At 49.4% G+C, this 24,547-nt stretch overlaps 1 protein-coding gene across 1 annotated transcript; it reads left to right on the top strand.

Moving 5' to 3' along the window:
* Nucleotides 1-5,522: 5,522 nt before the first annotated feature.
* Nucleotides 5,523-7,925, top strand: SOX21 (SRY-box transcription factor 21). The gene has a single exon (XM_061435221.1). It carries the CDS (start codon nucleotides 5,529-5,531, stop codon nucleotides 6,360-6,362), a length of 834 nt encoding a protein of 277 aa, XP_061291205.1. The 5' UTR covers nucleotides 5,523-5,528; the 3' UTR covers nucleotides 6,363-7,925.
* The last annotated feature ends 16,622 nt before the right edge of the window (nucleotides 7,926-24,547 follow it).

Raw genomic sequence — 24,547 nt, 5'->3', positions numbered from 1 at the left:
TCTCAGGATCTGAAATTGTACTTTGTGAAGTTGTCTGTCTTGGATTACTTGTATTGGCTTTTTTCCCTTAGGTGTTTTATTTGGGGGAAGTGGGGGACAATGGGTTTTTAAATTTTGTTTTTCTTGCTCTGTCATCTAGGTAAACTTTTTTTAGAAAATGCCAGCCTGAGTTGAGTACTGCTAAGGAGGAATGAAGAAAGGCATTCTCATAATCGATTTGTATAGTCCCAGTATGGCAAGAGCAGTAAGAATAAAGGGACAGAAATCTCAAAAGAATGAAAATTTAGCAGTAACCAGTCAAAGGTCACGCTTGCAGCCATTCACTCTTAACCATGACTACCTGACTTAATTCCTCGGGTTTTATATGGACCATGTGTTTGGGTATTTTTTCCCCCCTTATGGGGGTAGGTCGGGGTGGGGATGATAGGAGAACAACTAGGGAACTAAAGGAGTAGGATTAGAGAACTGTAACAAAAGCCTGAGACTGGCTTTTGTCAGTTTGCTCATTTCCTCCTTAACAGGACAAACAGGCTGTATTACTTTTCTATGCAGGTTGAAAGCTTATGAATTCTTTCCTTGCACTTACTTAAGACCAGAAGCCCGAAGTTCTTTTTTTTTTTTTTAACTTTACAATGTTGTATTGGTTTTGCCATATATCAAAATGAATCCGCCACAGGTATATATGTGTTCCCCATCCCGAACTTCCCTCCCTCCTCCCTCCCCATACCATCCCTCTGGGTCGTCCCAGTGCACCAGCCCCACTTAACTCCAGTTGTCTGCTCCCAGTGCTCCAGGTGTCATGACTTGGCCTCTGCATTTGAAGGCATCACCTCTCCCACCCTGTCACTTCCACCCGGGCACCTCTCCGTACCCTGCCAGTTTGCTTTCTTTGCTGTGGTTTCACCTCCATGGTTCTAGAAAAATGTAACGATGAGCCATCTGGGTGATAATCCAGTGAGAGCACAGAGATGGAATCGATGAAGGGAGAAAAATGATTCAGTTCACTCTGAGCCCCTGTCTTTGGTTGGATCCAAATATCCTCCCTCCCTTTTATAGACGAGAAAGAGAAAGAAGAAAGCCAGTGACTTTGGCATTGCCAAGGTATTGGAAAAAAAAAAAAAAAACAACCCCAACAATCTCATTGCTGCCTCCTAGTGAAAGTTTTAGAATTGAAAAAAGACCATTCACAGGGAGGACCTAAGGGGAAAAAAAGAAAGTGACTTTGCACAGACTTTTCCCCAAACTTTGTCTGAGATAGTGTCTGCCTCTCAGCTGCAGATTAGATATATTTGTGGTCACGGGTATTCCTTGGCCACAAGGCAAATACAGAGCCTGTATAGGCTCCACGGATGGAGGTACACGGTCCTGTGGGTGCTTGCCATCCACTTGGCAATATAAAGGCCACAGAACTTCTAATTCTCTTTCAATGTATTTTTCCTTCACTGTTCACTCACACAGACTACTCTCTTTCCTATATCTTGGTATTTTTTCACTTTTACATCACAATGTACAAGAACAGTGGTAAAGAATCTGCCTGCCAATGCAGGAGACCTGGGTTCGATCCCTGGGTTGAGAAATTCCCCTGGAGAAGGAAATGGCAACCCACTCCAGTATTCTTGCCTGGGGAATCCCATGGACAGAGGAGCCTGGCGGGCTACAGTCCATGCAGTCACAAAAAGTCAGGTGCCACTGAGCATATACGCAGGCAGAGAAATGTAGAAGAACAAATATATAAGGTTCCACGAGTTCAAACATAAGCTCTGTGGACATTAAAACTAAATCGTCATTTCAGTACATATGAAAGTGAATGGCAAGAAAACTTATGGGGAAAAGCTTAACCAGACTCAGTCAAGAGGCATGAAGGCCCATGAATAGCAGCCGTGATTTGCTGCTGTCCCCCATGAGGGTTCATCCTGGGGGCCTCTCCCTGGATGAAAAGGCTCTAGGCCAAGAATACTGATCCCCTAAAAACCAAAACTGAAAGCCAAACCTCTCCTAGTGTGAAATTGTATTAGGTGAATAGCAAACAAGCACACAAACAACCATTTTCTTTTTAGGTATGGGAACATCTTTTTTTTTTTTTTCCCCCACAGTTCAACATTCATGAACTTAAGAACTTTCAAATTTGGTTCATTTACTATCACTAAACAGGCAATACCACACAATTCATAAAACCATATCATACTAGGAAGCTTATACATTTTATTTTTATAAGATATTTCACATACAGGCATATATTTCAATCATATATGCAAACATTTCATGGTAATAATTTATTGCCATTTATTTCTAAACTTAAATTTGAAAATATACAATAATTTAACTCACCAATATAAAAATGTTTCAGTCCTTATCCTTTTGTATATATCAAAATAATTTTCAAGATTAGACTCAACTTTATTCACAATAATCTTAGTAACAGTTTTCACATCTTGCGCCCCTATACATATATATGTCCTTTGTATGACAGTGTATATTTTGTGTCAAACCTATTATATAAGTTAGTAGGTTAAAAGCTCCGGGATGATAGTTTCATAGTTTATCATCACAAAACAGTATATTTAATACTCTAGTCTATGTAATTACTCCTGCTAGGGTTTTAACAGTTGCTCCACCCAGTCTGTGAACAGAGTGTCTTTATAGAGCCTGTAAAGGAATATGGTTCTAAAGAAATCAGTCCAATTGTTTCAGCAATACAAGGGCTGGTGCAAAGTAAACATTTGTGTGGTATCTTAAGAAAGAATGTCACTCCCATACATTTCACTGCTGATTTGCATTTCTGTATGTCATCACAGCAACTAGGGGAAAAAAAGCAACAATCACTATTCTTTTATTTAAATGAACAATAAAACAAGCCTAACTTTTAAATAAAACTGATGGCCTAAAAATGTTTTTATTTAAGTTCAATCAGTTCTTTATACTTGCATATGTGTTTGTGTTCGAACTGGACATGAATTGCAGGGAAAACTTAAAAGAGTTAACTGACTGTAGAACTTCCTACTTGTACACACCACATGGCTAGGACAAATCCACACTGCCAAAGAGGCAAGCAAGTTCCCCGGAAGGGCAGGCCAACTTGTGAATGAAACTTCAGACTGATCGTGTTAGAAGATGTGCTGCAAGCATACCAAGAAGTGAGGAAAATCTGCAAACAAAATATGCTGTTTGATCTTTGCATTGTCAAATACAAAGGAAAAAGCTGCTCCTACTAAAGGAAATTGTGCTTAACAGCATAAAAATATTCCAGTACAGAGTGACTAGTACGTTTCACTTTTGTCTTTCAGAGAAACGTTTTATACTTCTTACTGATTTTGAACACCTTCATCCTATCTGTGCGTGAGATACTGTGAGGCTAACTGTACCATAAACCGATCAGCATATGGATGACTAGCGACTAGAGCAAAAACAAACCCCCAGAATTTTAAAAGATCTGATGAGTCGGCCAAGGACGCCAGTTCTCAGCCTGGGCTAGTTCCTTTTCGAAAGGGTTGCCAGGCGCACGCTCAGCCCCTCCTGTTATCTTTCACTCCACTACCTCCGACTGGCTTGCATCACCAGTGCAAGAAAATTCGCGAAGCATCTGCGGCAAGTAACATCTGGACCTCCAAGGAAGCACCTTCTTGCTAGGAAGTCTCCAGCATTTTCTGGGCTGCGTCCCCTCTTCCTCCGAAGCGCGTGAGGCTCTCCTCCACGTGCGCGCCTCCTTCCTCCAGGGCAGAGGATCCCAGAACCGCGACCACCGCTGCCCTGCCCGGCCGGGGCTGCCGGGACGACCCCAGAGGTGGCGGAAGCCAAACAGTGCGCAAACTCGGCGGCGCGCTTCGTAGTCTCCGCTCGCCTAAACCTGTTCTCAAGTGAAAAGCGGGTGGGAGGAGGAGTACGGGGGTGGGAGTAGGGGGGTGGTGAGGAGGGGGAGAGGCTGCGGGGATCCTGTTTAATTCGCGGTCCTGAGGGTGTGGGAGCGGGAGGAGGCTCGGCTGGTCCCTCCTCCCTCCCCAAGTGCTGGGCTCCACCTCCTCCGCGTGCCCCCAGATATACAACACTCAGCGGCGGCCGGCTATGCATACCCAGCGCCGGCTTCGGGCACGTGTACACGCAGGTAGCGACACTCACCTGAGCCCGTGCACAGGGCTCCTGTCGCCTGGGGAGCGGCGGGCTGGCGGCCTGGGCTGGAAAGGGGCCCACGGTGCTGCAGGAGAGGGGCAATTGGGAGCAGCCCCAGCGCGGACCTGCGAACTGAGGTGATGGCGCGCCTTCTTTAAATCCTACCCACTCATCCGCCACCCTCCCACCCCTCCTGGCTCTTGCACCTCCGCCCGCTCGGCTTCGGCCGAGGAAGCCCGCCCAGAGGGGCTCTGGCCGCGGAGCACACGCGGGCGCACGCTCCGAAGCTAGCGCGCCGACAGGGGCGCGGCGGCGCCGGCGCAGGAAACTTGGGCGAAGTTAGTTGCAAGTCCCGGGCGGAGGCCCAGAGGACCGAGGAGTGGGAAGCGGCCCGTGCCTGGCCCGCCGCGCCGCGCGGAGGCTGGCCCGGGCTCCGCGCTCGGCGCGCTCCGGGTGCCCGAGTCGGCCGACGCGCCAGGAGGGGCTTGGAGAGAGCCGAGCCGGCATGGCCCGATGGACAGCGAGACGCGCCGCCCCGGCGAGCCGGGAGGATTTCCTTTGAGGCCCGGCGATCGATCCCAGGCTTTCTGAATCCTCAGCCAACCTCCTGCCCCGACCCGCAGCCGGAGAGGAAGACCCAAGAGGCAGGTGCTGGGGTGCGGAAAGCTCCCCCACCCCGCCCTAAACCCCAGCCCACCAGGGGGGTTCCCATCAGCACCCCGCCTGCTGCGAGCGAGGAAGACCGGCCGGTGCTGCGGTATTTGTATTTATATCCATTGCGGCGCTCTGCGTTCCCTCGGTGGGCCCGGACCCCCCTCCTCTTCCTCCTCCCGGCCGCTCCCCTCCTCCCCCACCCCCATCTGCCACTGTCAAATGAGAAAGTCACCGAGGAGAACCCAAACACTCCAGCCGCCGAGAGCCCCCTTTGGCACTTGGCAGCACGCGGCGGCTGACTCCTCCGCTCAACTTGGTGGCGCCTCCGCGACGCAACTTTCGGGGCTGCTGTGCATTTAACAGGGGAAAGACCGAGGAGGGGGACCGCGCTGCTGGGTGGCGGCCACCTGCGGGGAGTTCGCGAGCGGACACCACCGGACAGGAAGGACACAAAGAAAGCAAAGGGCAAACTGCCACAGTGGGGGTGGGGACACCGCAGAGAAGTTCTCGTGCCCCGGGGAGGATTTTGTTTCCCACCCCCACCCGCGAGCGCCTGGCCGGCCGGAGACAGCAGGACATCCAGGAGGCGCGACGCGGCCCGGGGCTGGTCCCCCGGCCCCCTCCTCCCGGCGGGAGCGACGCCGGGGTGAAAAGTGGGGCACAGCGGGCCGAAGGGGTCCCCGCCAACAGCCAACATTGATTTCCTCCGGGCCGAGAGCGACGGCCCGGGCGGCGGCGGCGGCGGGCTGCAGCCGCGGCAGGGCGACAGCATGTCCAAGCCGGTGGACCACGTCAAGCGGCCCATGAACGCCTTCATGGTGTGGTCGCGGGCTCAGCGGCGCAAGATGGCTCAGGAGAACCCCAAGATGCACAACTCGGAGATCAGCAAGCGCCTGGGCGCCGAGTGGAAGCTGCTCACCGAGTCGGAGAAGCGGCCGTTCATCGACGAGGCGAAGCGCCTGCGCGCCATGCACATGAAGGAGCACCCCGACTACAAGTACCGGCCGCGGCGCAAGCCCAAGACACTGCTCAAGAAGGACAAGTTCGCCTTCCCTGTGCCCTACGGCCTGGGCGGCGTGGCCGACGCCGAGCACCCGGCGCTCAAGGCGGGCGCCGGGCTGCACGCGGGCGCGGGCAGCGGCGGCCTGGTGCCCGAGTCGCTGCTCGCCAACCCCGAGAAGGCGGCCGCCGCCGCCGCTGCCGCTGCGGCGCGCGTCTTTTTCCCGCAGTCGGCTGCCGCTGCCGCCGCCGCCGCGGCCGCTGCCGCCGCCGGCAGCCCCTACTCGCTGCTTGACCTGGGCTCCAAGATGGCAGAGATCTCGTCGTCCTCGTCCGGCCTCCCATACGCGTCGTCGCTGGGCTACCCGACCGCGGGCGCCGGCGCCTTCCACGGCGCGGCGGCGGCGGCTGCAGCGGCGGCCGCGGCCGCCGGGGGGCACACGCACTCGCACCCCAGCCCGGGCAACCCGGGATACATGATCCCGTGCAACTGCAGCGCGTGGCCCAGCCCCGGGCTGCAGCCGCCGCTCGCCTACATCCTGCTGCCTGGCATGGGCAAGCCCCAGCTAGACCCCTACCCCGCGGCCTACGCCGCCGCGCTATGACCCCCGAGGGGCGGCCTCGCCGGGACCGATGTGCCCACGTGTACATATGTATAGGTACGAGCTCTGCGGCCTCCCCACGCGCCCTCCCGCGACGGAGGCCCCCCGGTGTGTGTGTACATAAGGTGTATAGTTGCCAGTCAGGGCGCGAGTGGCCGAGCGCGCGAGTGCGCGGGCGAGTGTGCGTGTGAATTCGACAGGACCCTTTCAGACCTGCACCCCGCAGACAACTTTCAAGAGGGCAGTTGTATCCGGCAGCGGTGGCTGTTTGCTTTGCACTTCGGAACCTGTTGCGTTTTGGCCCACAGAGGTGGAGGAGTAACTTTTTTTGACTTGTTGGGCTTTCCAGCTTTCTCTGTGGGAAGTTTACTGTCGGTTTTGCTTTTGTTGCCCATTGTTTTTCTTTTATTATTCTTTTCTCCCGGTCTGTGTTGCATGCACTCTGTTCAAACGTTAGGTCTGAAATGGTTGGCACAAGGGAAAAGCTGATCTGTGTCATTAGTTTCTCGGAACGGGATGGCTCCGAGCAGCCTTGCTCCCTATTTGTACTATTTGAACTTTGCAAATATCTGTTCTCTCAAGCAGAACCCCTAGACCGCATCCATTCTTGACCAGTGACCGGCTCGAATCTGGCCTTTTGTGTGTGAGACGATCACGGTTTCTTTTGTTTATCCTGCCATATGCAAATCAGACCAAGAGCTCTTTCTCAAGAGCAAGGACCGCAAACAAGAAATGTGTGTGAAATGAAAAGTTGTCAATTGGATTTTCTCCCTTAAAAAAAAAAATCTACTACAAGTCTCCCTGAGTCCACTTGCTAGAATTTTTGACACAGTTTACACAGAAAAAGGCATTGTTCCTATTTTTTTATTATGGCTGAGTTTCACCTTCAGATGATTGTAAATGTGTATATGTCCGTGAAAGCATTGAGTCTGAAAATGTGTTATTTGCGTTGCCCTAAATTTGAGTCAGTTTGCGACTCTCAAACATTTTGAACAAATGTCAAAGTTAACTTTTAAAATTGCGGGACTATTTCAGACCCGCAATTTTATCTAAGATTAAATCAGACTTTTTTGTCTGAGTGGTAATTATATATTTATTATTTAGCAAAACAAAACAAAAACCAGAATTGTTTTGACAGATGTCTCTTCTTTCAGCTAGCATTTCTCCACCAACTCAAACCGCTTAAATGTGTTTTGGAGTTCCCTCCCTAATTAGCTTATTTTTTAGATCACCTGCAATTCATTTGCAAATGATGATAAAACACATTTTAGAGAAAAGAACCTCATTTGTAGCTTTTTTCTTTTTAAGTGTATATATTTTGACTACTGTTTGTGAATGAAGTTGGCTAACATGTATTTAGTTTCATTTTGGCTTTATGTAATATAAAGTTTTTAAAAGTTTAAGTATTGGTTTTAACCTTTATGTGTAAATGGTTTTTCTTGTGTGATCTTCTAATTTAATATTAGACATCTAAACTATATCTGTAAATTAGAACCCGACTATCACTCTGTTCATTTTTTTTGAACAAAGAGTTTAAATAAAGCCTGAACCAGGGAAAAGAGAAAATCCTCTATTTCTTGTTGAGTTCCTAACAAGATTTTTATCTGAATTGCCCTTACGTGCCTGGTCCAGGTGAAGTGTAAGGTATCCTCCAAAGGCAGTCTTTGTTTCACTTTTGAATAGATTTACTAGGAAATCTAAATCAAGCCATTGTTATTCAGAGCCAAAAACCTGATTTATCACATTTTTAATCGTGAATAGGAAAGAAGATAAAAAAAACCAAGTAGTTGTATTATCTTGGGGGGAAAAAAAGGCATTCATGAACCAGTAGAACAGAGCCCATTGAAAACATCCAGACCGTTTAAAGCATTTCACTAGTTTCCAGTAACATTTTAAGAGGAGAAAGTTGCCTGACCACTTTATCTTGTTAGCAGGAGAGCCCCACTGCTTAAATCAGTGTAATTTGTTCTTGTATCTTTGGTATATTCCTTATTTACACCTTAAGATTTTATTTGTAAGGATGATCGCTGAATTAAGACTTTGTACAACTTTTGACCTCTTTAAGGCTTTATTCTGTCATGCTAATGGCATTAAAATAGAAACAACAAATTCTAATGGAAAGGGTTGAATTTCCAAGGCTGCACAAGTTTACACTGGAGAAAGGTTTGAAATCATACCAGGTTTTAATTTCAGAAAAGAAATTAGAAGATGCCAGGAAGACTATCAGGAGGGGAAAAAAAAAAAATACCTAGAGGGAGATCTTTATTTTCGCCCCACCAAGATAGAAATTCTAAAGATACAAGACTCAACTAGTCCTAAACTAGTTTCCCCAACAGAGACAGTCTCTGGAGCTCCACGTTTTTATAAGCTACCCAACTCTTTAAAGTCATTGTTTTCCCCCTACGGAATAATATTTTAAGAACCATGAAAAGTTTGGAAATGTGAGAAATAGGCTCTGCTGGTTTGACCCTGATTCACTAATTAAAACGATCCTTCTCCTGTTATTCCCCGAGCTCTTTGCAATATTATAAGTTAATTCATATGGTTCTGAGCGATTATGCAAAACTAATTTGGACTGTCCAGGGGTAATTATCCCTGACACGGTTAATTAAATCCTTTCAAGGCTCCGTCTTTCCCTTTTGTAGCAGCCCATCACTTCTCAACACGGAACTTCCTGCGGCTCGCTGGAAATCACCCCAGCCCTAAATCTTAGTTACCTCCCTGAGCCTTCCAGCTCGGCCCCACCGGCCCGAAGAGTTCCCCGCCCGCTCCCGCCCCCTCCCCTTTCTCTAATGATCTGCGTTTTCTGCGAGCAGCGCTCCAGAGTGTTGATGAATGAGAATAGGACTAGAGAGATGCGTTGTGGGGTGGGGGGAAGGATGCTGGGGGTGAGCGCACAGGGTCACACCGCCAACAGATTGTGCGGCTGTTTGAGTAGTCCATAGGTCCACGGGGGTGACTGGTTTATCACCCCTCTGACTCCAGTGTTCTTGCTAACTAGTTGCGCCTAGAGAAAGTCTCTCTCTGAATTAGACTGTGCAGAAGAAAGGGGGTGCGACTAAAGGGCAAGAGGGCGTGCAGAAAAGGCCGGGTGTGCGAGTGTGAGTTAGAAAGTGACCCATACATAGAGCCCTGGGACTAGGCAAAGAGCTGCTGCCTGCTCCAGATCTCTCGCGCTCTCTCTAACCATCTGTGTCTCTTTCCTCTCTTCTCTCCTCTCCTGCTTTCCTTCCTTCTTTTTGCTCTTTTAACACTTTCGTTTAAGGTTTAAAAAAGCGACGCCATTCCTTAGGTAGTCACGGCTGCCTAAGGGCTTTAAACAGGCCTCACACCCAAGGGGCCAGGGGTGTTGCCCTCAGGCTTTGAGCAAACAGGTGGAATTGTTCTGTGGAACCGTAAGGACTTAGCTGGGGGGTGAAGTGTGGGGGGATGCTGCAGTGCGGAGGGGAGGGACGCCTTCCAGGGAGCCATGGGGCTGGCCGCTGTTGTCACTTCATTTGACAATTTCCTCCTCCCTTTCTCCCCTACCCGTCCCCCCCTCCCCCGCCCCCGCAAGAAAGTAGAACAAAACAGCGTGGATCTTCTCTCACCGCCGGGCTCTGCGTAGCCTTAGGCTAGGGGCTCAGAAGATGGAGAGAAGATTTGACCGTCTTCCCCCAGCAGATAGGGACCCGCGCGCGCCAGCCAATCAGAGCGCCGCTCGGCCGCACCCTCCCGGCGAGTGAAGTTCCCGCATCTCGCCCGCCGCAAGAGTCCTTGTCTTTCTTGCGCCCGCAGCCCCGCGGAGGCAGAGAGAGCGCGCCAACCAAACTTTATTAATCTCTCCCCGTTCTTTCTCCCTCAGCCCAGTGCATCTCAAAGGTCAGCGCTCTTCTTTTAAAAGACTGATATTATTAATTCACTGACAATCCCTCCACCCCCCCACCAATTCTTTTTTTCTCTCTTGCAAGAAAAAAAAAGGGGGGGGATAGTGAAAAGAGGGCTCTTTTTTTTATCCTTTTTTTTGTCCTTCAGTGGGAGCGTTTAGACAGTCGAGGAGGTTTTGTCCGGGAACAAAACGCAGGGTTGGGAGGTTTTGTGAGAGTGTTGTTTGTTGAAGTGGAGCTAAGAAAAAGCGGCGGCTTTCTCCTCATTGTGAAGAAACCAATCAGTGGTATTTGGAAAACTGTTAGCATTGTGCACTTCTTCTGTGTCCATTGTGAGGCGTTTCTTTTCACAAGGTTTTTTTTTCAGCCGATCCAGCTGGCCGGAATGAATAGCGGCGCAATGTGTACACGCTTTGTCCCTCCGGCCTTCAAGTAGCCCCCATTGAATAGACTAAGTTGACACTGCGTGACAGTGAAACAACATAATAAAAAATACATGAGCCCCTGAATAGGAGCAGGCGCATAAATAAATAAAATGGGTGACCAAAACTGGATAAACTGAATGACAAAACGGTGAAAGGGGAACAAAAAGATATTTAACACGCTAGATTAGCATTAGAATGCGATCTACAAGGCAGAACAATTGATGAATAGGTTTACCGGCCAAGAAAGAAATGGACTAAATGCCCTTTGAATAGATATGCTTTTTGCAAGGGCTTTGAATAGATATGCTTTTTTTGCAAGGGCTGAATGGGAAAAGGTAAAGATGAAGCTATGCAAATGAGCGGGGGAACTTTTTATATATATTCTTTAAACACACACACACACACACTGCGGGGAGGAGAGTGCTGCCTCGGGGTGTTTATAGAAGCAATAATTGCCATTATTAGCATTGTCTGCAACAGATAGAAATTGAACAGGTTGGGATAATGTCGGGTAGCAGTAATTATTCTTCTAATTAATGGTCCTTTGCTACTTAAAAAAAAAAAAAAAAAGAATAAAGGAAAGGAGAAGTCAAAGTTATGCAGAAGTTATGTTTCCTCGTGTCCATTTGCCCAGCGTTGGAATCCGTGGAGCAGCGAGTGTGGCCATTCCAAGATGCATGCTGATTTTAGAACATTCCAGGGAGCCGATCCTTAGACTCTGGGTTTGGGGCCTGCATTCCTTTTATACTGCATTTTGAGAGTCTAATACAGCGTCTGGTACGTGGTAGGTGTCGAATGAATAGTTATGGAATGAATGAAGGCACGTAAATTAAATGGAGGAACCCTAGCCTTCTCGCGGATGTGGGGGAGGGGAATACCAAGGAGCGCTTTCGAGTTTCACCGCCCCCACCTTCACTTTTTTAGGGGAGCCGTCCAAGAGGAAAGGTCGCCACAAGCTTTTTGAGGCTTTTGTCTTCAGCCTATCTGGGCCGCTGGAAAAAATGGGGAGACCAAACAAGCGACGGGCAACTACTGCCTCCCCCATTCCTTCTCTGTCCCCAAATCCATCCCTAAGAGCGAAGAACATTTTACGTAGCCCCTTAAAGAATTGGGCTTCCCTGTGGCTCAGACGGTAAAGAATCTGCCTGCAATGCCGGAGACCTAGGTTCGATCCCTGGGTCTAGAAGATCCCCTTAGTGAAGGGAATGGCTACCCACTCCAGTATTTCTTGCCTGGAGAATTCCACGAACAGAGGAGCCTGGCAGGCTATACAGTCCAGGGGATGGCAGAGCCAGACATGACTAAGCGACTAACACTTCCTGAAAGGATTAGAATACACTTAAAGCTTAGCTCTTTCTCGCGGATCTCTCCCTTTGGCCTCCGCTCCCCTTTCCCCTCTAAGCCTTTAACTGAACCCCACGGGACAGAGGACCTCCTGCCTGAATTGCTGGCGGAGGCAGGGCGCGAACCCGCGGAGATCTCGGCTGTCCTCGGGCTCCCGGCGTTGCCCCCCGCCCCTCCCCCCACGGCCTCCCCAGGCGGCCGGCCCGGCTTCTGGGCCACCCAGCCGTCGAACCTTCCAGCGGCTTTCAACCCTGCCCTAACTTAAATGAACAAGACAAAGTGTAGACGGCCGGGTTGACAAGTCCCTGCCAACAAGCGGAGGCTCAGAGGGCACTCGGCACCAGCGCTCCGACCTCCCCGACGGCGGCCGGGAAGCTGGGTTTTGAGAAGAGATGACAACTGCTTCTGAATTGTTGGGATAAAAGCGGAGGTGTCCCGAGCTTTAAAAGCAGTGTTCTCCCCCACCCCCTTCTTTTTAAAAAGCTAGTTAGCCTTTCCAAGTGACGGGGGCCGCTGGGAAGTCTCGCATATTTTAAAGTGTAACCCAAGCTTTCGCGGTTTCAGCTTCATTTAAAACATGCAAGTTCCTAGAAACTGACAAACCTGGGGGAAAAAAAAAAGAAAGAAAGAAAAAAGAAAAACTTTCGAAGCGTTCTATTCGGATAAACCGGTTGGGAGTCACGTTGAGGCGATAAAACTCACAGTGATGGGGTGATGGGTATTGGTGGAGGCAGTGACCTGTTGGATTGGGTTTCCAGGTTCAAGGTGGCCACCGGGCCTTTGCCAGCCACCCAGGCGCAGAGCAGAGAAGTGGTACCCACAAGGCAATAGCTTTAATGCCTTCCTTTTTGTGACCCCTTCCTCCTCCGCCCAGCCCCTCACTGCACGCTTTGTCAGGTAGGCGCCATCACCCTTGCTGAGGCAGCCCCATCATTCACACTCGACTGAAGGAAATAAAATCGGCTTTGGCTTTTTAATTCCTTTTGAAGATTTCTCCACCTGATTTCTACCTCCTTTGGGCTCCTCGCTTGATTGGGGGAGGGGTTATTTAGGGACTTTTTGACAAACAGAAGAAGTTGAGGTGCTAATTGTAAACACCCGGTTGCTCTCCTTGAATGTATTTATTATCATACATGAGGACTTGGAGACTCATGGCCTATTACTCATTTCAAGCCTCTAGGCAAAGAATTCTCCTACTAAGATCGACCAGTAAAACCAGATTTCTTAGGGGAAATTACGAGGACGTTTTCAGACTCTCTTCGTGGAACGATATTACTGGGTTGTCAATTTCACTCGAGCACCCTCCTCCCTACACATCTCATCCCACCGTTTTACTTCGGGATCACCCCAAGGTAATTAGCCACTCTCAGAAAGCTTGAAATCCCGAAAGGAGAGGAGCAGCCTAGGATAACAGAGACCAAGTGAGGCTTTTCAGATCGGATGCTCCACGGGGGCCATCTTTTCATAAGGTCAGGAGTGGAGAGAAGTATGTTTGCAGAAGAGGAAATACGTTTAAAAGGGCTCCCAGGCGGTGGGAGGGCTTCCTACAATGTCATCACCGCGACTCCGCAGGGAGCCCAGCCTGTCCTCCGTGGAGTCCCGCACAGGTACTGCCACTGGATTCAGGAGTTCATTACGGGTACATGGGAACAAGAACACCAGCACACACGGTTGGGAGCGGACCTCGGTTTATGTGTCATCAAATGCTAACCCCCGAGGTTGAGAGTAGTGTCCGACAGACTTGAGATCTACGCGGACATCAGAAGTCGGGGAAAATTTGGTGGGGTTATAATCGCGCACAAACACAGGCGAATTCTGCCCAGCAAACGTTTGCGCACCCGGTCTCCCACGCTCTCTCCCACTTGGCTGAAGTTTGGGTTATGGTATGTTTTGAACTGGACCATCTAAATGGCCTCGACGGCCTCCCTCTGCCTGCATGGACCCGCTAGTTGACGAGGACTGACAGCGTACACAGAGCCCGGGAGAGGACAGAGAAGACCACTCAGGGAAGCACAGGAAAAGTGCGTTTCGGGAGAGAAGGCAGGAAGGAAGAGAGGATGAAGGGGGGCGGAAAAAAAATCAGGACGAGAAAAAGAACCGCCTTCCTACTGACACTCCCTCTTGCCCTCAGGTTCAACACCTGGGGAGGGTACTGCCAGGGCTGATGTGCCACGAGACGAGCTGCACCGCGGAGGAGGTGAAGGACCGCAGACCTCAGCGTGCTCCAACCCTAACTCCTCCGCACATTCGCCCCCACCCCCCACCGCTGGTTCACCCCCAACTAAGACCAGAGACTGCCCTGTCGGGAAGGGAACGCTACCGGAGGCGATGATCGCGCGGGCTCTGGAAGGATCCGCACCACCGAGGGTTCCGGAAACGGGGGGGAGGATCCTGAAAGTCCTCTGGACTCGGGGACTCCTCTTGCAGCTGCAGCCACGTGAGAAAGAGTCTTTAAAAGTGCGGCTGGCCTCTCCCCCCATCATATTAACTCCTGCAAGTGAAAGTCGCCCAGTCGTGTCCGACTCTTTGTGACCCTATGAACTGTAGTCAGGCTCCTCTGCCCATGGGATTCTCCAGGCAAGAATACCGGAGTGGGTAGCCCGTTCCTGTCTCCAGGGGATCTTCCAAACCCAGGGATCGAACCCGGGTCTCCCTCATCGCAGGCGGATTCTTTACCGTCTGAACCACGAGGGAAGCCCAAACCCAACGCGGAAAACAAGTTTTGTGCAGCCTGAAACTTACTTAAGAAAATTGCATCACAATTAGGGTAGGACTTTAGAAGAGGGGTCGGTGCCAGCGAGGGACTGTGAAACTGAAGCTCCTTTTTCTTCCCGGGAAATCTGCCCCGATAGACTCTCAGAACTGCCAGGGGAGCTAGCTCGTTCCCAGTTCCAGCAGTGAAACGAGAGCCAGGGGCAGAAATGAGGCCCTTAGCTAATCGCCCCATCCCCGCCTCAGCTCGCGCCCCACTCCCGCGTGTCGGCGGGACACAGGCGCCGACTGCCCTGCCCCAGACCAAGGCTTCCTTGCTCTTCTGGATCCCAACTTGCTATATTCCTTCTTTCCAGGGACTCTTTTTTTCTCCTGCAAACCTAGACTAGAGTAAGTAGTTAGAGCGGCCGATTAGTAAGTATTCAAACGGAATGTTTATGACCGAGTGAATAAACATGAGCCCGCGGCTGCGGCGGCAGCGCCCACCGGCTCACGCTCGCTTCTCCTGGGCGCGCGGAGCCGGAACAGGCGAAACTGGCGTTTCTGATCCAGAAATGTGACCGAGGTCGGCGGAGCCAACCATCATTCTGCGCCCCCACGCCCGGTTCGGAACCCTCCACCCCCGCCCGGGCGCCCGGTGCACGGCGGATGGCAAGGCTCTGCGCGCACCCACTCCTTGGTGGGTAGGGGTGTCTTTGGATACGGTTCCCTTTCTTTCTAGAAAGCTGCTTCGACTTCTGTTAAAGAGGCGCACGCTTTGGGAACCTGGAGGTGGGAGGTGTGAAGAAGGCTCGCCTCAGTCCTCACGCTTAGGGCGTTACCCAACGCGAGTCTCTGAGAAAAACTGGGGGACCCGGGACTCGCCCTCGAGGGCTCCGGAGGGAGGCCGTGACCCGCCTGCAGGAAGGAAAACGTCGAGCTGCGGATTCGAGGGAGGGGACCAGTCGCCGAAGACACTGGATTTCTGGCCTTAGGGGATAATGGCCTACTCAGTGCACTTCCAAAGACCCGCCACCTCCCTCTCAGAAAAGTCGCCCTTGGCCTCTTTGTTTCCCTGTATCCAGTGTGTCTTGCCTTGGGCAACTATAAGTGATGGAGCAGAGTCTAGGCCTCGAAGCCCCTGGCCCCAAATTCATGCCCTGCACGCACCGGGCCACAGGCCTGGGCCGGGTCCGAATCAGCGCCTGCAGCCCGCGCGTTTAGGGGGCGGTGGAGGTTGGGCGTGCCCCTGACCCAGCGCCCCGGAATTTAGCTGAATCCAGGCCTCGATGGGCCTGAGACCGTCCTCCAGTCTCAGGCTAGCGCAGCGGCGGACACTCCAGCGCCCCACGTCTCACCCAGGCTGCCAGCTTCGCCCCGACTGCGTGTGTAAGCAACGCAAAATTGACTTCCGCACCCCCCATGGCCACGAGCTCTGGCTGTGTCGCTGCAGGGCGCAGAGAAGTGCTGGAGGGCGAGAAGCGCACTTTGCAGGACAAGGATGCGCAGGTGGTTTCCGTGGGTGGGGTGAGTTCTCGCCAGGACGAGGGCGCTCCTAGTAGTCTTTTTCCCCTAGAGCTTGTCCGAGTTCAAGAGTATGAGGCCCGGATCATCCTGATAAAACTTTGGCGACAGTAAGCCCCAGTTCCGACTCGATGGCAAGGCCGGAAACTTTTTTGAAAAGTGTTCCCTGAAAATATTGAGTTGTCCACTGCTAAGGCTTTTTTCAGTGGTCATGTATGGATGTGAGAGTTGGACTGTGAAGAAAGCTGAGTGCCGAAGAATTGATGCTTTTGAACTGTGGTGTTGGAGAAGACTCTTGAGAGTCCCTTGGACTGTGAAGAGATCCAACCAGTCCATTCTAAAGGAGATCAGTCCTGGGTGTTCTTTGGAAGGAATGATGCTAAAGCTGAAACTCCAGTACTTTGGCCACCTCATGTGAAGAGTTGACTCACTGGAAAAGACTGATGCTGGGAGGGATTTGGGGCAGGAGGAGAAGGGGACGACAGAGGATGAGATGGCTGGATGGCATCACTGACTCGATGGACATGAGTTTGAGTGAACTCTGGGAGTTGGTGATGGACAGGAAGGCCTGGCGTGCTGCGATTCATGGGGTCGCAAAGAGTCGGACACGACTGAGTGACTGAACTGAACTGAAGGCCTTGGGACATCTAGTCACTGCTCACCTCAGACTAGGTCCTGGCCATGTTCATCAGTAAAGTGGATGTAAAAGGCTGCTCTAGTCCGCGACCGGAAGCTCCTTTTCTAAAGGAGGAACAGGGGCTGGTAGTTCTAGGAGGTACAGCAAGACTTGGAGGTCTAGGGTATTCTGGATGGTTCTATTGGCTAAGGAATGCTCCCCACTTGGAAAATCTCAGGAGAGGGTGTGGAGTGGGCGATAAGGCCCTTGAGATCCTGGCCTAAAAGATGGGCAGAACACATCTGGGTAAGTTTCGACTATATTATAGCAAGGCAGAGAACCCTAAATCGTTCAGGGATGGCAATGGGCCCCTCAGTTCGGTTCAATTCAGTCGCTCAGTCGTGTTCGACTCTTTGCGACCCCATGGACTGCAGCACACCAGGCCACCCTGTCCATCACCAACTCCTAGAGTTTACTCAAATTTAGTAACCTAGTAACCAGGAGACGCAAAAGACATGGTTTTGATCCCTGGTCAGCAAGATTCCCTGGAGAAGGAAATGGCAACCCACTCCAATATTTTTGCCTAGGGATCCCATGGACAGAGAAGCCTGGTGGGCTACAGTCTATAGGGTCGCAAAGAGTCGGACACGACTGAGCAGACACAGTAACCACTAGTAACCACTGCTCTTCCTAATCTCCTGGTTTGTGTCCCTGAGCCTCTCAGCTGCCCTAGGCCAGGAAGCACCGTCTTCTGTGTGAATGGCGCCCCCTGGAAGCCATTTGCCCCGTTTCTCTCTGACTTTCCAGATAAGAACTTCCTATTTACAGAAGGGGGAGTAGGGCTTTCCCAAGGTTAAGTGGGGTTCTAGACTGCATTTGCTGGCCCCAAAGCCCAAACTCATTCATTCACCTTGCTGCTACCCACTAAGGAAGCAAACTTCCACAGTCTTAGCAGCAATCAGTTTTCCTTCCCTGACGGCCTGGAAAATCACAACTGAAGTCCCTTGATAATTTGCTCTTTCTGGTGTATTCCACTCTCCAAGAAGAAATCCACTCTATCATGACTGCAGGCAGCTGGGTCTGGGGATGCTGTTACTGAAAAGAATATGTTTGTCTCACTTTTCTGCTTTAACAAAACAAATCATCAAAAAGCCTTTTCCCTCGAACCACGAATGTTCAATGACAAAGACTTCTGGTTTAATATGACTTTTGAAAAGTGAGAGAAACCCATGCATGAAAACCCAACTGAGGAGCAGATTCCTCAGGCGATGCGTCACCTTTTCTTTTCTCCCCACTTTCTTGTTTCCTTCTCCTGCTCATAGTTCCTTGTGGGTTTTCTAAGTCCAGGTAAGTAAAACTGTTCACAAGTCCTGGTGTGATGCTTTAAATGCTTCCTTGTTAACGGTGTCAGAGGGGTGAGAGCTGTGTTGTGCCGGATTTAGACTCCTTCTGGCTTTGCGGGAGGATCCAACAGAGGAACAAAGGAAAGGAGCCCTGGTTTCTCAGGTTATCTCCTGCCGTTCTCCAAGGTCTCGGGCCTAATGGGCAAATACTCCACCCTCACACAGCGGCCTACTTACTAGCCTCTGTGTGCCCTCGGACGCTGCCTGTCCTCCTGTGACTGGGGGTGAACAGTCCCCATTCCCGACTAGGGCCGGCTTCTCTACTCACACACATTCCCTCCCCTCTCTGGTAGGCAGACTCTCAAATGCCCCCGGCAGTCCCCACTTCCTGGAATTCATGCCTCTGTGTAAACCTCTCCCTCTTGAAGCGGCCAGAGCTAGTGACTTGCTCCTAACAAATAAAATATGGCAAAGTGATAGGATGGCACTTCCTGGTTAAGTTACAGAACAATGACTTCCCCTTCTTTCTTCCTCTCAGCTCTTGTTCTGTGGGAAGCCAGCTGCCATTTTGTGAGCCGCTGCAAGGAGAGGCTGGTGGGTAGGGGCGGAACTGATGTCTCTGGCCAGAATCCAAAGGAGTCCTGAAATCTGCCACCTGTAGAGCTGAGTGACATGGAAATGGACCCTCACTCAATTGAGCCTTGAGATGACAGCAGCCCCATTGACAGGGTGACTATGGCCTTGGGAGAGACACTGGAGCCAGAAACTTTCAACAAGGTGCTCCTGGAACCTTAACCCACAGAAATCATGAGATAATCAGCGCGTATAATTTTAAGCCATTAGGTTTGGGGATGATTTGTTATGTATATGTATATGTTATGTATAATATGTTATACACATATGTATATGTATATGTAATGTATAATATGTTATACACATTATGTATAATGTGACTAATACACCACGTGAAAATACTAGATATGGCTCCAGAAAATCTCTCCCCTTTTCTCTTGTCAAAAATTTCTTTCTTTACTAAATCATTCTTGTCAGTACAAAAAAAAAAATCCTATTCTCCCATTAAAAAACAAACAAACAAACAAAAATTCATTTTTCCTCCAGCTACCACTTCGCTGCTCCTCTTTACAGTGAATTCATTAAAAAACAAAAGATATCTCTCTTCCTTATCTCTAATTCCCTGTTTCCTCCTTTCTCTTAAACCCCCTCTAGTTGGGAGTTTGTCCCCCTCTGCCAACACCACTCCACCAAAATCTGCTCTTATCCAGGTCCCCAGTGCTTCCTGAATTGATCGATCAGTTCTCATCTACCTTGATATACAGCATTTGACAGAACTGGTCACTCTCTCCTCCTAAAAGCTACTTGGCCACAAAGGTACCACACTCATCTGGGTTTCCTACTTCCTCACTGGATGCTCTGCCATTTCCCCTCCTTAGTTCTACATCTCTCTAACCTCTTAATCAAGTTTTGTTAGGAAAGATAGGAACACAGTCATATTTTCTGCTGTAGACTGAATGTTGTGTCCCTCCCAGTTTAATATCTGGGTTTCCCTGGTGGGTTAGCTGGTAGAAAAAATCTCCCTGCAATGCGAGAGACCTGGGTTCGATCCCTAGATTGGGAAGATGCCCTGGAGAAGGGAAAGGCTACCCACTCCAGTATTCTGGCCTGGAGAGTTCCATGGACTGTATAGTCTATGGGGTTTCAAAGAGTCAGATATGACTGAGCGCCTTTCACTTTCACTTTTCTTTCAGATTCATAGGTTAAATCCTGATGCCCACTGAGAAGTGATTAGGTCATGAGGGTGGAGTCCCATGAATATGATTAAGTGCCAAGAGATTTCAGAGAGCTCCCTTACTGCCATGTAAGGACACAGCCAGAAGTTGGCTCTCAGTGAATCAGGAAGTGGAGTCTCAGCAGATACAGAATCTGCTGGCACCTTGATCTTAGACTTTGCAGACTCCAGAACTTCTCTTGTTTTTGCTTGTTTGCTTTTGTTTTTGCCATGTGACATGTGGGATCTTAGTTCTCCAACCAGGGATCGAACCCTTGCCCCTGCATTGGAATTGCAGAGTCTTGACAACTGGAATGCCAGGGATCCCCAGCCACCAGATCTGTGAGAAATAAATTTGTTATTTATAAGCCACCCAGGGTATGATATTTTGTTATAGCAGCTGCACCTGATTAAGACATTCTTCAATCTTCCAACAAACTGCAATTGTCTTCTGATATTCTGTAATAGTTTCAGTAGGAGACCATTAGGATGTCAATTATATATCTTCTTAACTGACAATATAGATTTATCAGTCATTGTGAGCAAGAGTATATTTATCCCTGGTGGCTCAGACGATAAAGAATCTGCCTGCAATGCAGGAGACCCAGGTTTGATCCCTGGGTTGGGAAGATCCCCTAGAAAAGGAAATGGCTATTCACTCCAGGATTCTTGCCTGGAGAATTCCACAGACAGAGGAGCCTGGTGGGCTATAGTCCATGGGATCACAAAGAGTCAGATAAAACTGAGCGACTAGCGCGCACACACACACACACACACACGTGAGCAACAGTAGGCTGAAACAACATATAAATCCTTCATCTCAATGTCTTACCACAACAGAAGTTTATTGTGAGCTGTTATATCCAACAACCCCCAAATCTCAATGGCTTAACACAAAAAAAGTTTATTTTTCATATGTGTCACAGTCCAAGGCAAGACGTGGGGCCCCACTCTAAGTAATGTCTCAGAACCATCACCTAAGAGTCTTCTAGATTCTCTGCATTTAGCTGATTGACAACCACAGACCATGGCTCTTGCAGGGGATATACAACCATTCCTGGGACCAATGGCCATTCTTAGCCCCTATTTCCATAGCCAGTGTGTCAACCTGATTATAAAGAATGCTTGTATATATAAATTATTGCTGTGCTAAAACAAAGAAAAGAAGGTTGGTAAACATCTAACTTGTTTCTTCCAAAGGATGGAGGAAGTCATTTCTTCACTTTACAATATCCAGACACTGCTCCAGCACTTTTCTGAACAGACAGATACAAATCCATACACAGAAGGTTTGGTGAGTTCCCCCACAACAATTAATCCTGGAGCTGCCCAGGTGGCTCAGTGGAAAAGAATCCACCTGCCAGAGCGGAAGATGCCAGAGATGCTGGTTTGATCCCTGGGTTGGGAAAATCCCCTGGAGGAAGAAATGACAACCCGCTCCAGTACTCTTGCCTGGAAAATCATATGGACAGTGGAGCCTGGCAGGCTACAGTCAGAAGGTCACAAAGAGTCAGATACAACTGAGCACCTACATACCTACATCTGTCTATTTCCTACAAAACTCATAATTCACTCACTCTCTAGGGAAAAAATAAATAAATAACTAGGCAGAGATCCATCTGATAGTCTTCTCTCCTTGAGACTAATGCTGGGTTGGTTAGTTGTGTCTGACTCTTTTGTGACCTCATGGACTACAGCCCGAAAATCTCAAGTCTCCTCTGTCCATGGGATTTCCCAGGCAAGAATACTGGAGTGGGTTACCATTTCCTTCTTCAGGGGATCTTCCTGACCCAAGGATCGAAACTGCATCTCTTGTGTCTTGGCATTGGCAGATGGATTCTTTACCACTGCACCACCAAGAAATATTGTAGAAGAATGTCTCTCTGTCCTAGCAGAGCATCAGAATTGATGTGAGCTTTTGAACCATTAGGGGCACTCAAGGCTATCTGAAGATCTTGTTGTTCAGTCACTCAGTCATGTCCGACTCTTTGCGACCCCATGGACTGCAGCACACCAGGCTTCCCTGTCCTTTACCAACTCCTAGAGCTTCCTCAAACTCATGTCCATTGAGTTGGTGATGCCATCCAACCATCTCATCCTCTGTCATCCCCTTCTGCCTCCAATCATTCCCAGCATCAGGCTCTTTTCCAGTGAGTCAGCTCTTCACATCAGGTGGCCAAAGTATTGGAGCTTCAGCTTCAGCATCAGTCCTTTCAATAAATATTCAGGGTTGATTTCCTTTAGGATTGACTGGTTTGATCTCCTTGCAGTCCAAGGGACTCTCAAGAGTCTTCTCCAGCACCACAATTCAAAAGCATAAATTCTTTGGTGCTCAGCCCACTTTATGGTCCAATGTTCACATCCATACATGAAGATCTGCTGAGTTAGAACTTCCCAGAACTAGAGCTGAGGCATATATATCTCTAAAATTTTCCCTTGGTGATCTAGTGTACACCCAGGATTGAAAATGACTGTTCAGACTTGAGAAAGGAGTGTCAGTTAAGACCCAGAGTCAGATCATTGTAACGTTCTATACTGGAGTAAACGTCTATAAATTTGTCTTGGCAAATAAATAAACAGAACCCCAAATATCTTGCCTCTCAATTCAATTCAGTTCAGTTCAGTTGCTCAGTCATGTCCGACTCTTTGCGATCCCATGAATTGCAGCACGCCAGGCCTCCCTGTCCATCACCAACTCCTGGAGTTCACTCAGACTCATGTCATTGAGTTGGTGATGCCATCCAGCCATTTCATCCTCTGTTGTCCCCTTCTCCTGCCCCCAATCCCTCCCAGCATCAGAATCTTTTCTAATGAGTCAACTCTTTGCATGAGATGGCCAAAGTACTGGAGTTTCAGCTTTAGCATCATTCCTTCCAAAGAAATCCCAGGGCTGATCTCCTTCAGAATGGACTGGTTGAATTTCCTTGCAGTCCAAGGGACTCTCAAGAGTCTTCTCTAACACCACAGTTCAAAAGCATCAATTCTTTGGTGCTCAGCTTTCTTCACAGTCCAGCTCTGACATGACCACTGGAAAAACCATAGCCTTGACTAGACAGACCTTTGTTGGCAAAGTAATGTCTCTGCTTTTCAATATGCAATTCAATTCAAAAGTTTTTTGTTTTTTTTTTTAGAAAAACAGTATTGATGGGGACTTATGTTGTGGTTCAGTAGCTAAAACTCTGAGCTCCAGTGCAGGGGGCCTGGGTTCGATTCCTTCCTTTTTCTAGTGCCCTTCATTTCACCTATTGGGAAATCTTCTGGATTTAGCAAAGGTCTAAACCAAGGACTTCCCTGGTGGTCTAGTGGTTAAGAATCCACCTTCCGATACAGGAGACACAGGTTCAATCCCTGGTCGGAGAACTGTGATCCCACATGCTGCAATGGCCTGCAACTAAGGTGTGACACAGTCAAATAAATATTTAAACCCTGCTCCCTGATAAAAGGTCCAAGCCATCAGCATCTCTGAGGTGAATTATGGCAACAACCCCTGCTTTAATGCTTCCCTATCATATCACCACAAATGTAGCAACTTAAGACAACATGCACTTATTATCTCACAGTTCTAGGTCAGAGTTCTAGTCAGTTCTAGGTCTAGTAGGTCAGAGTTTTCAGGGTTTGGCTGGGTTCTCTGTTCAGGGTCCCAAGAGGCTGGAATCAAGGTGTCACCTGGCTTGGGCTCTCATCTTCCAGCTTCCTTAAGACTCTTGTAGGATTCAGTTGCTTCTCATGGTGGTGGTTTAGTCGCTCAGTCATGTCCGACTCTTGCGACCCCATGGACTGTAGCCAGCCAGGCTCCTCTGTCCATGGGATTCTCTAGGCAAGAATACTGGAGTGGCATTTCCTTCTCCAGGGAATCTTCCTGACCCAGGAATCGAACCTGGGTCTCCTGCATTGCAGGCAGATTTTTTTACTGACTGAGCTACAAGGGAAGCCCAGGTTTCCCATCAGCAACAGATCAAGTCCCTCTCATGCGCTGTATCTCCCTGACCTCTCTGTTGCATTTCTCTGACTCCCACTTAAGAAAACTCTGCTTTTAAAGTTCATGTGTTTAGACTGGACCCATCTGGACAATCCGGGACCCATCTCCCATTTATCTGGCTGTGTCGGGTCTTAGTTGCGGTGCTTGGAATCTTCATTTCATCGTGCAGTATCCTTCATTGAGGTGCATGGACTCTCTTGAGGCACAAGGTCTCAGGAGGTGCACTGCGTAGGCTTAGTTGCTCCGAGGCCTGTAGGATCTGTTTCCGGACTAGGGACTGAATCTGAGTCCTCTGCATTGCAAGGTGGATTCTTAATCATAGGACCAACAGGGAAGTCTCACAATCTTCCTATTTTAGAGTCTGTAACCTTAATTGCATCTGCCGAGTTCCTTCAGCCATGTAATATAACAGATTCTCACTTTCCAGGGATTAGGGCGTGAATGTGGCGGGCTCCTCCTACCTGCCTTGGCTCCTCAGCTTCCTGCTTCACACCTTTGTGCCCATCCAGCCTGTCTACAGCCCAGCGGACAGAGCTGCCAGGACGTCCCGTCTCACTGAGAGCAAATCCGCATTTTCACCTGCCCCACCTGCCGTATACAGTTTGCATCCCCAT

This window comes from Bos javanicus, chromosome 12 (genome assembly GCF_032452875.1).
Source record: "Bos javanicus breed banteng chromosome 12, ARS-OSU_banteng_1.0, whole genome shotgun sequence".
Taxonomy (NCBI): domain Eukaryota; kingdom Metazoa; phylum Chordata; class Mammalia; order Artiodactyla; family Bovidae; genus Bos; species Bos javanicus.
Note: the sequence above shows the minus strand (reverse complement) of the source record. Positions and strands in the feature narration are given on the sequence as shown.

Excerpts from the sequence above, each read along its gene's own strand:
- SOX21 (XM_061435221.1), top strand. The coding sequence starts at position 5,529 with ATGTCCAAGCCGGTGGACCACGTCAAGCGGCCCATGAACGCCTTCATG.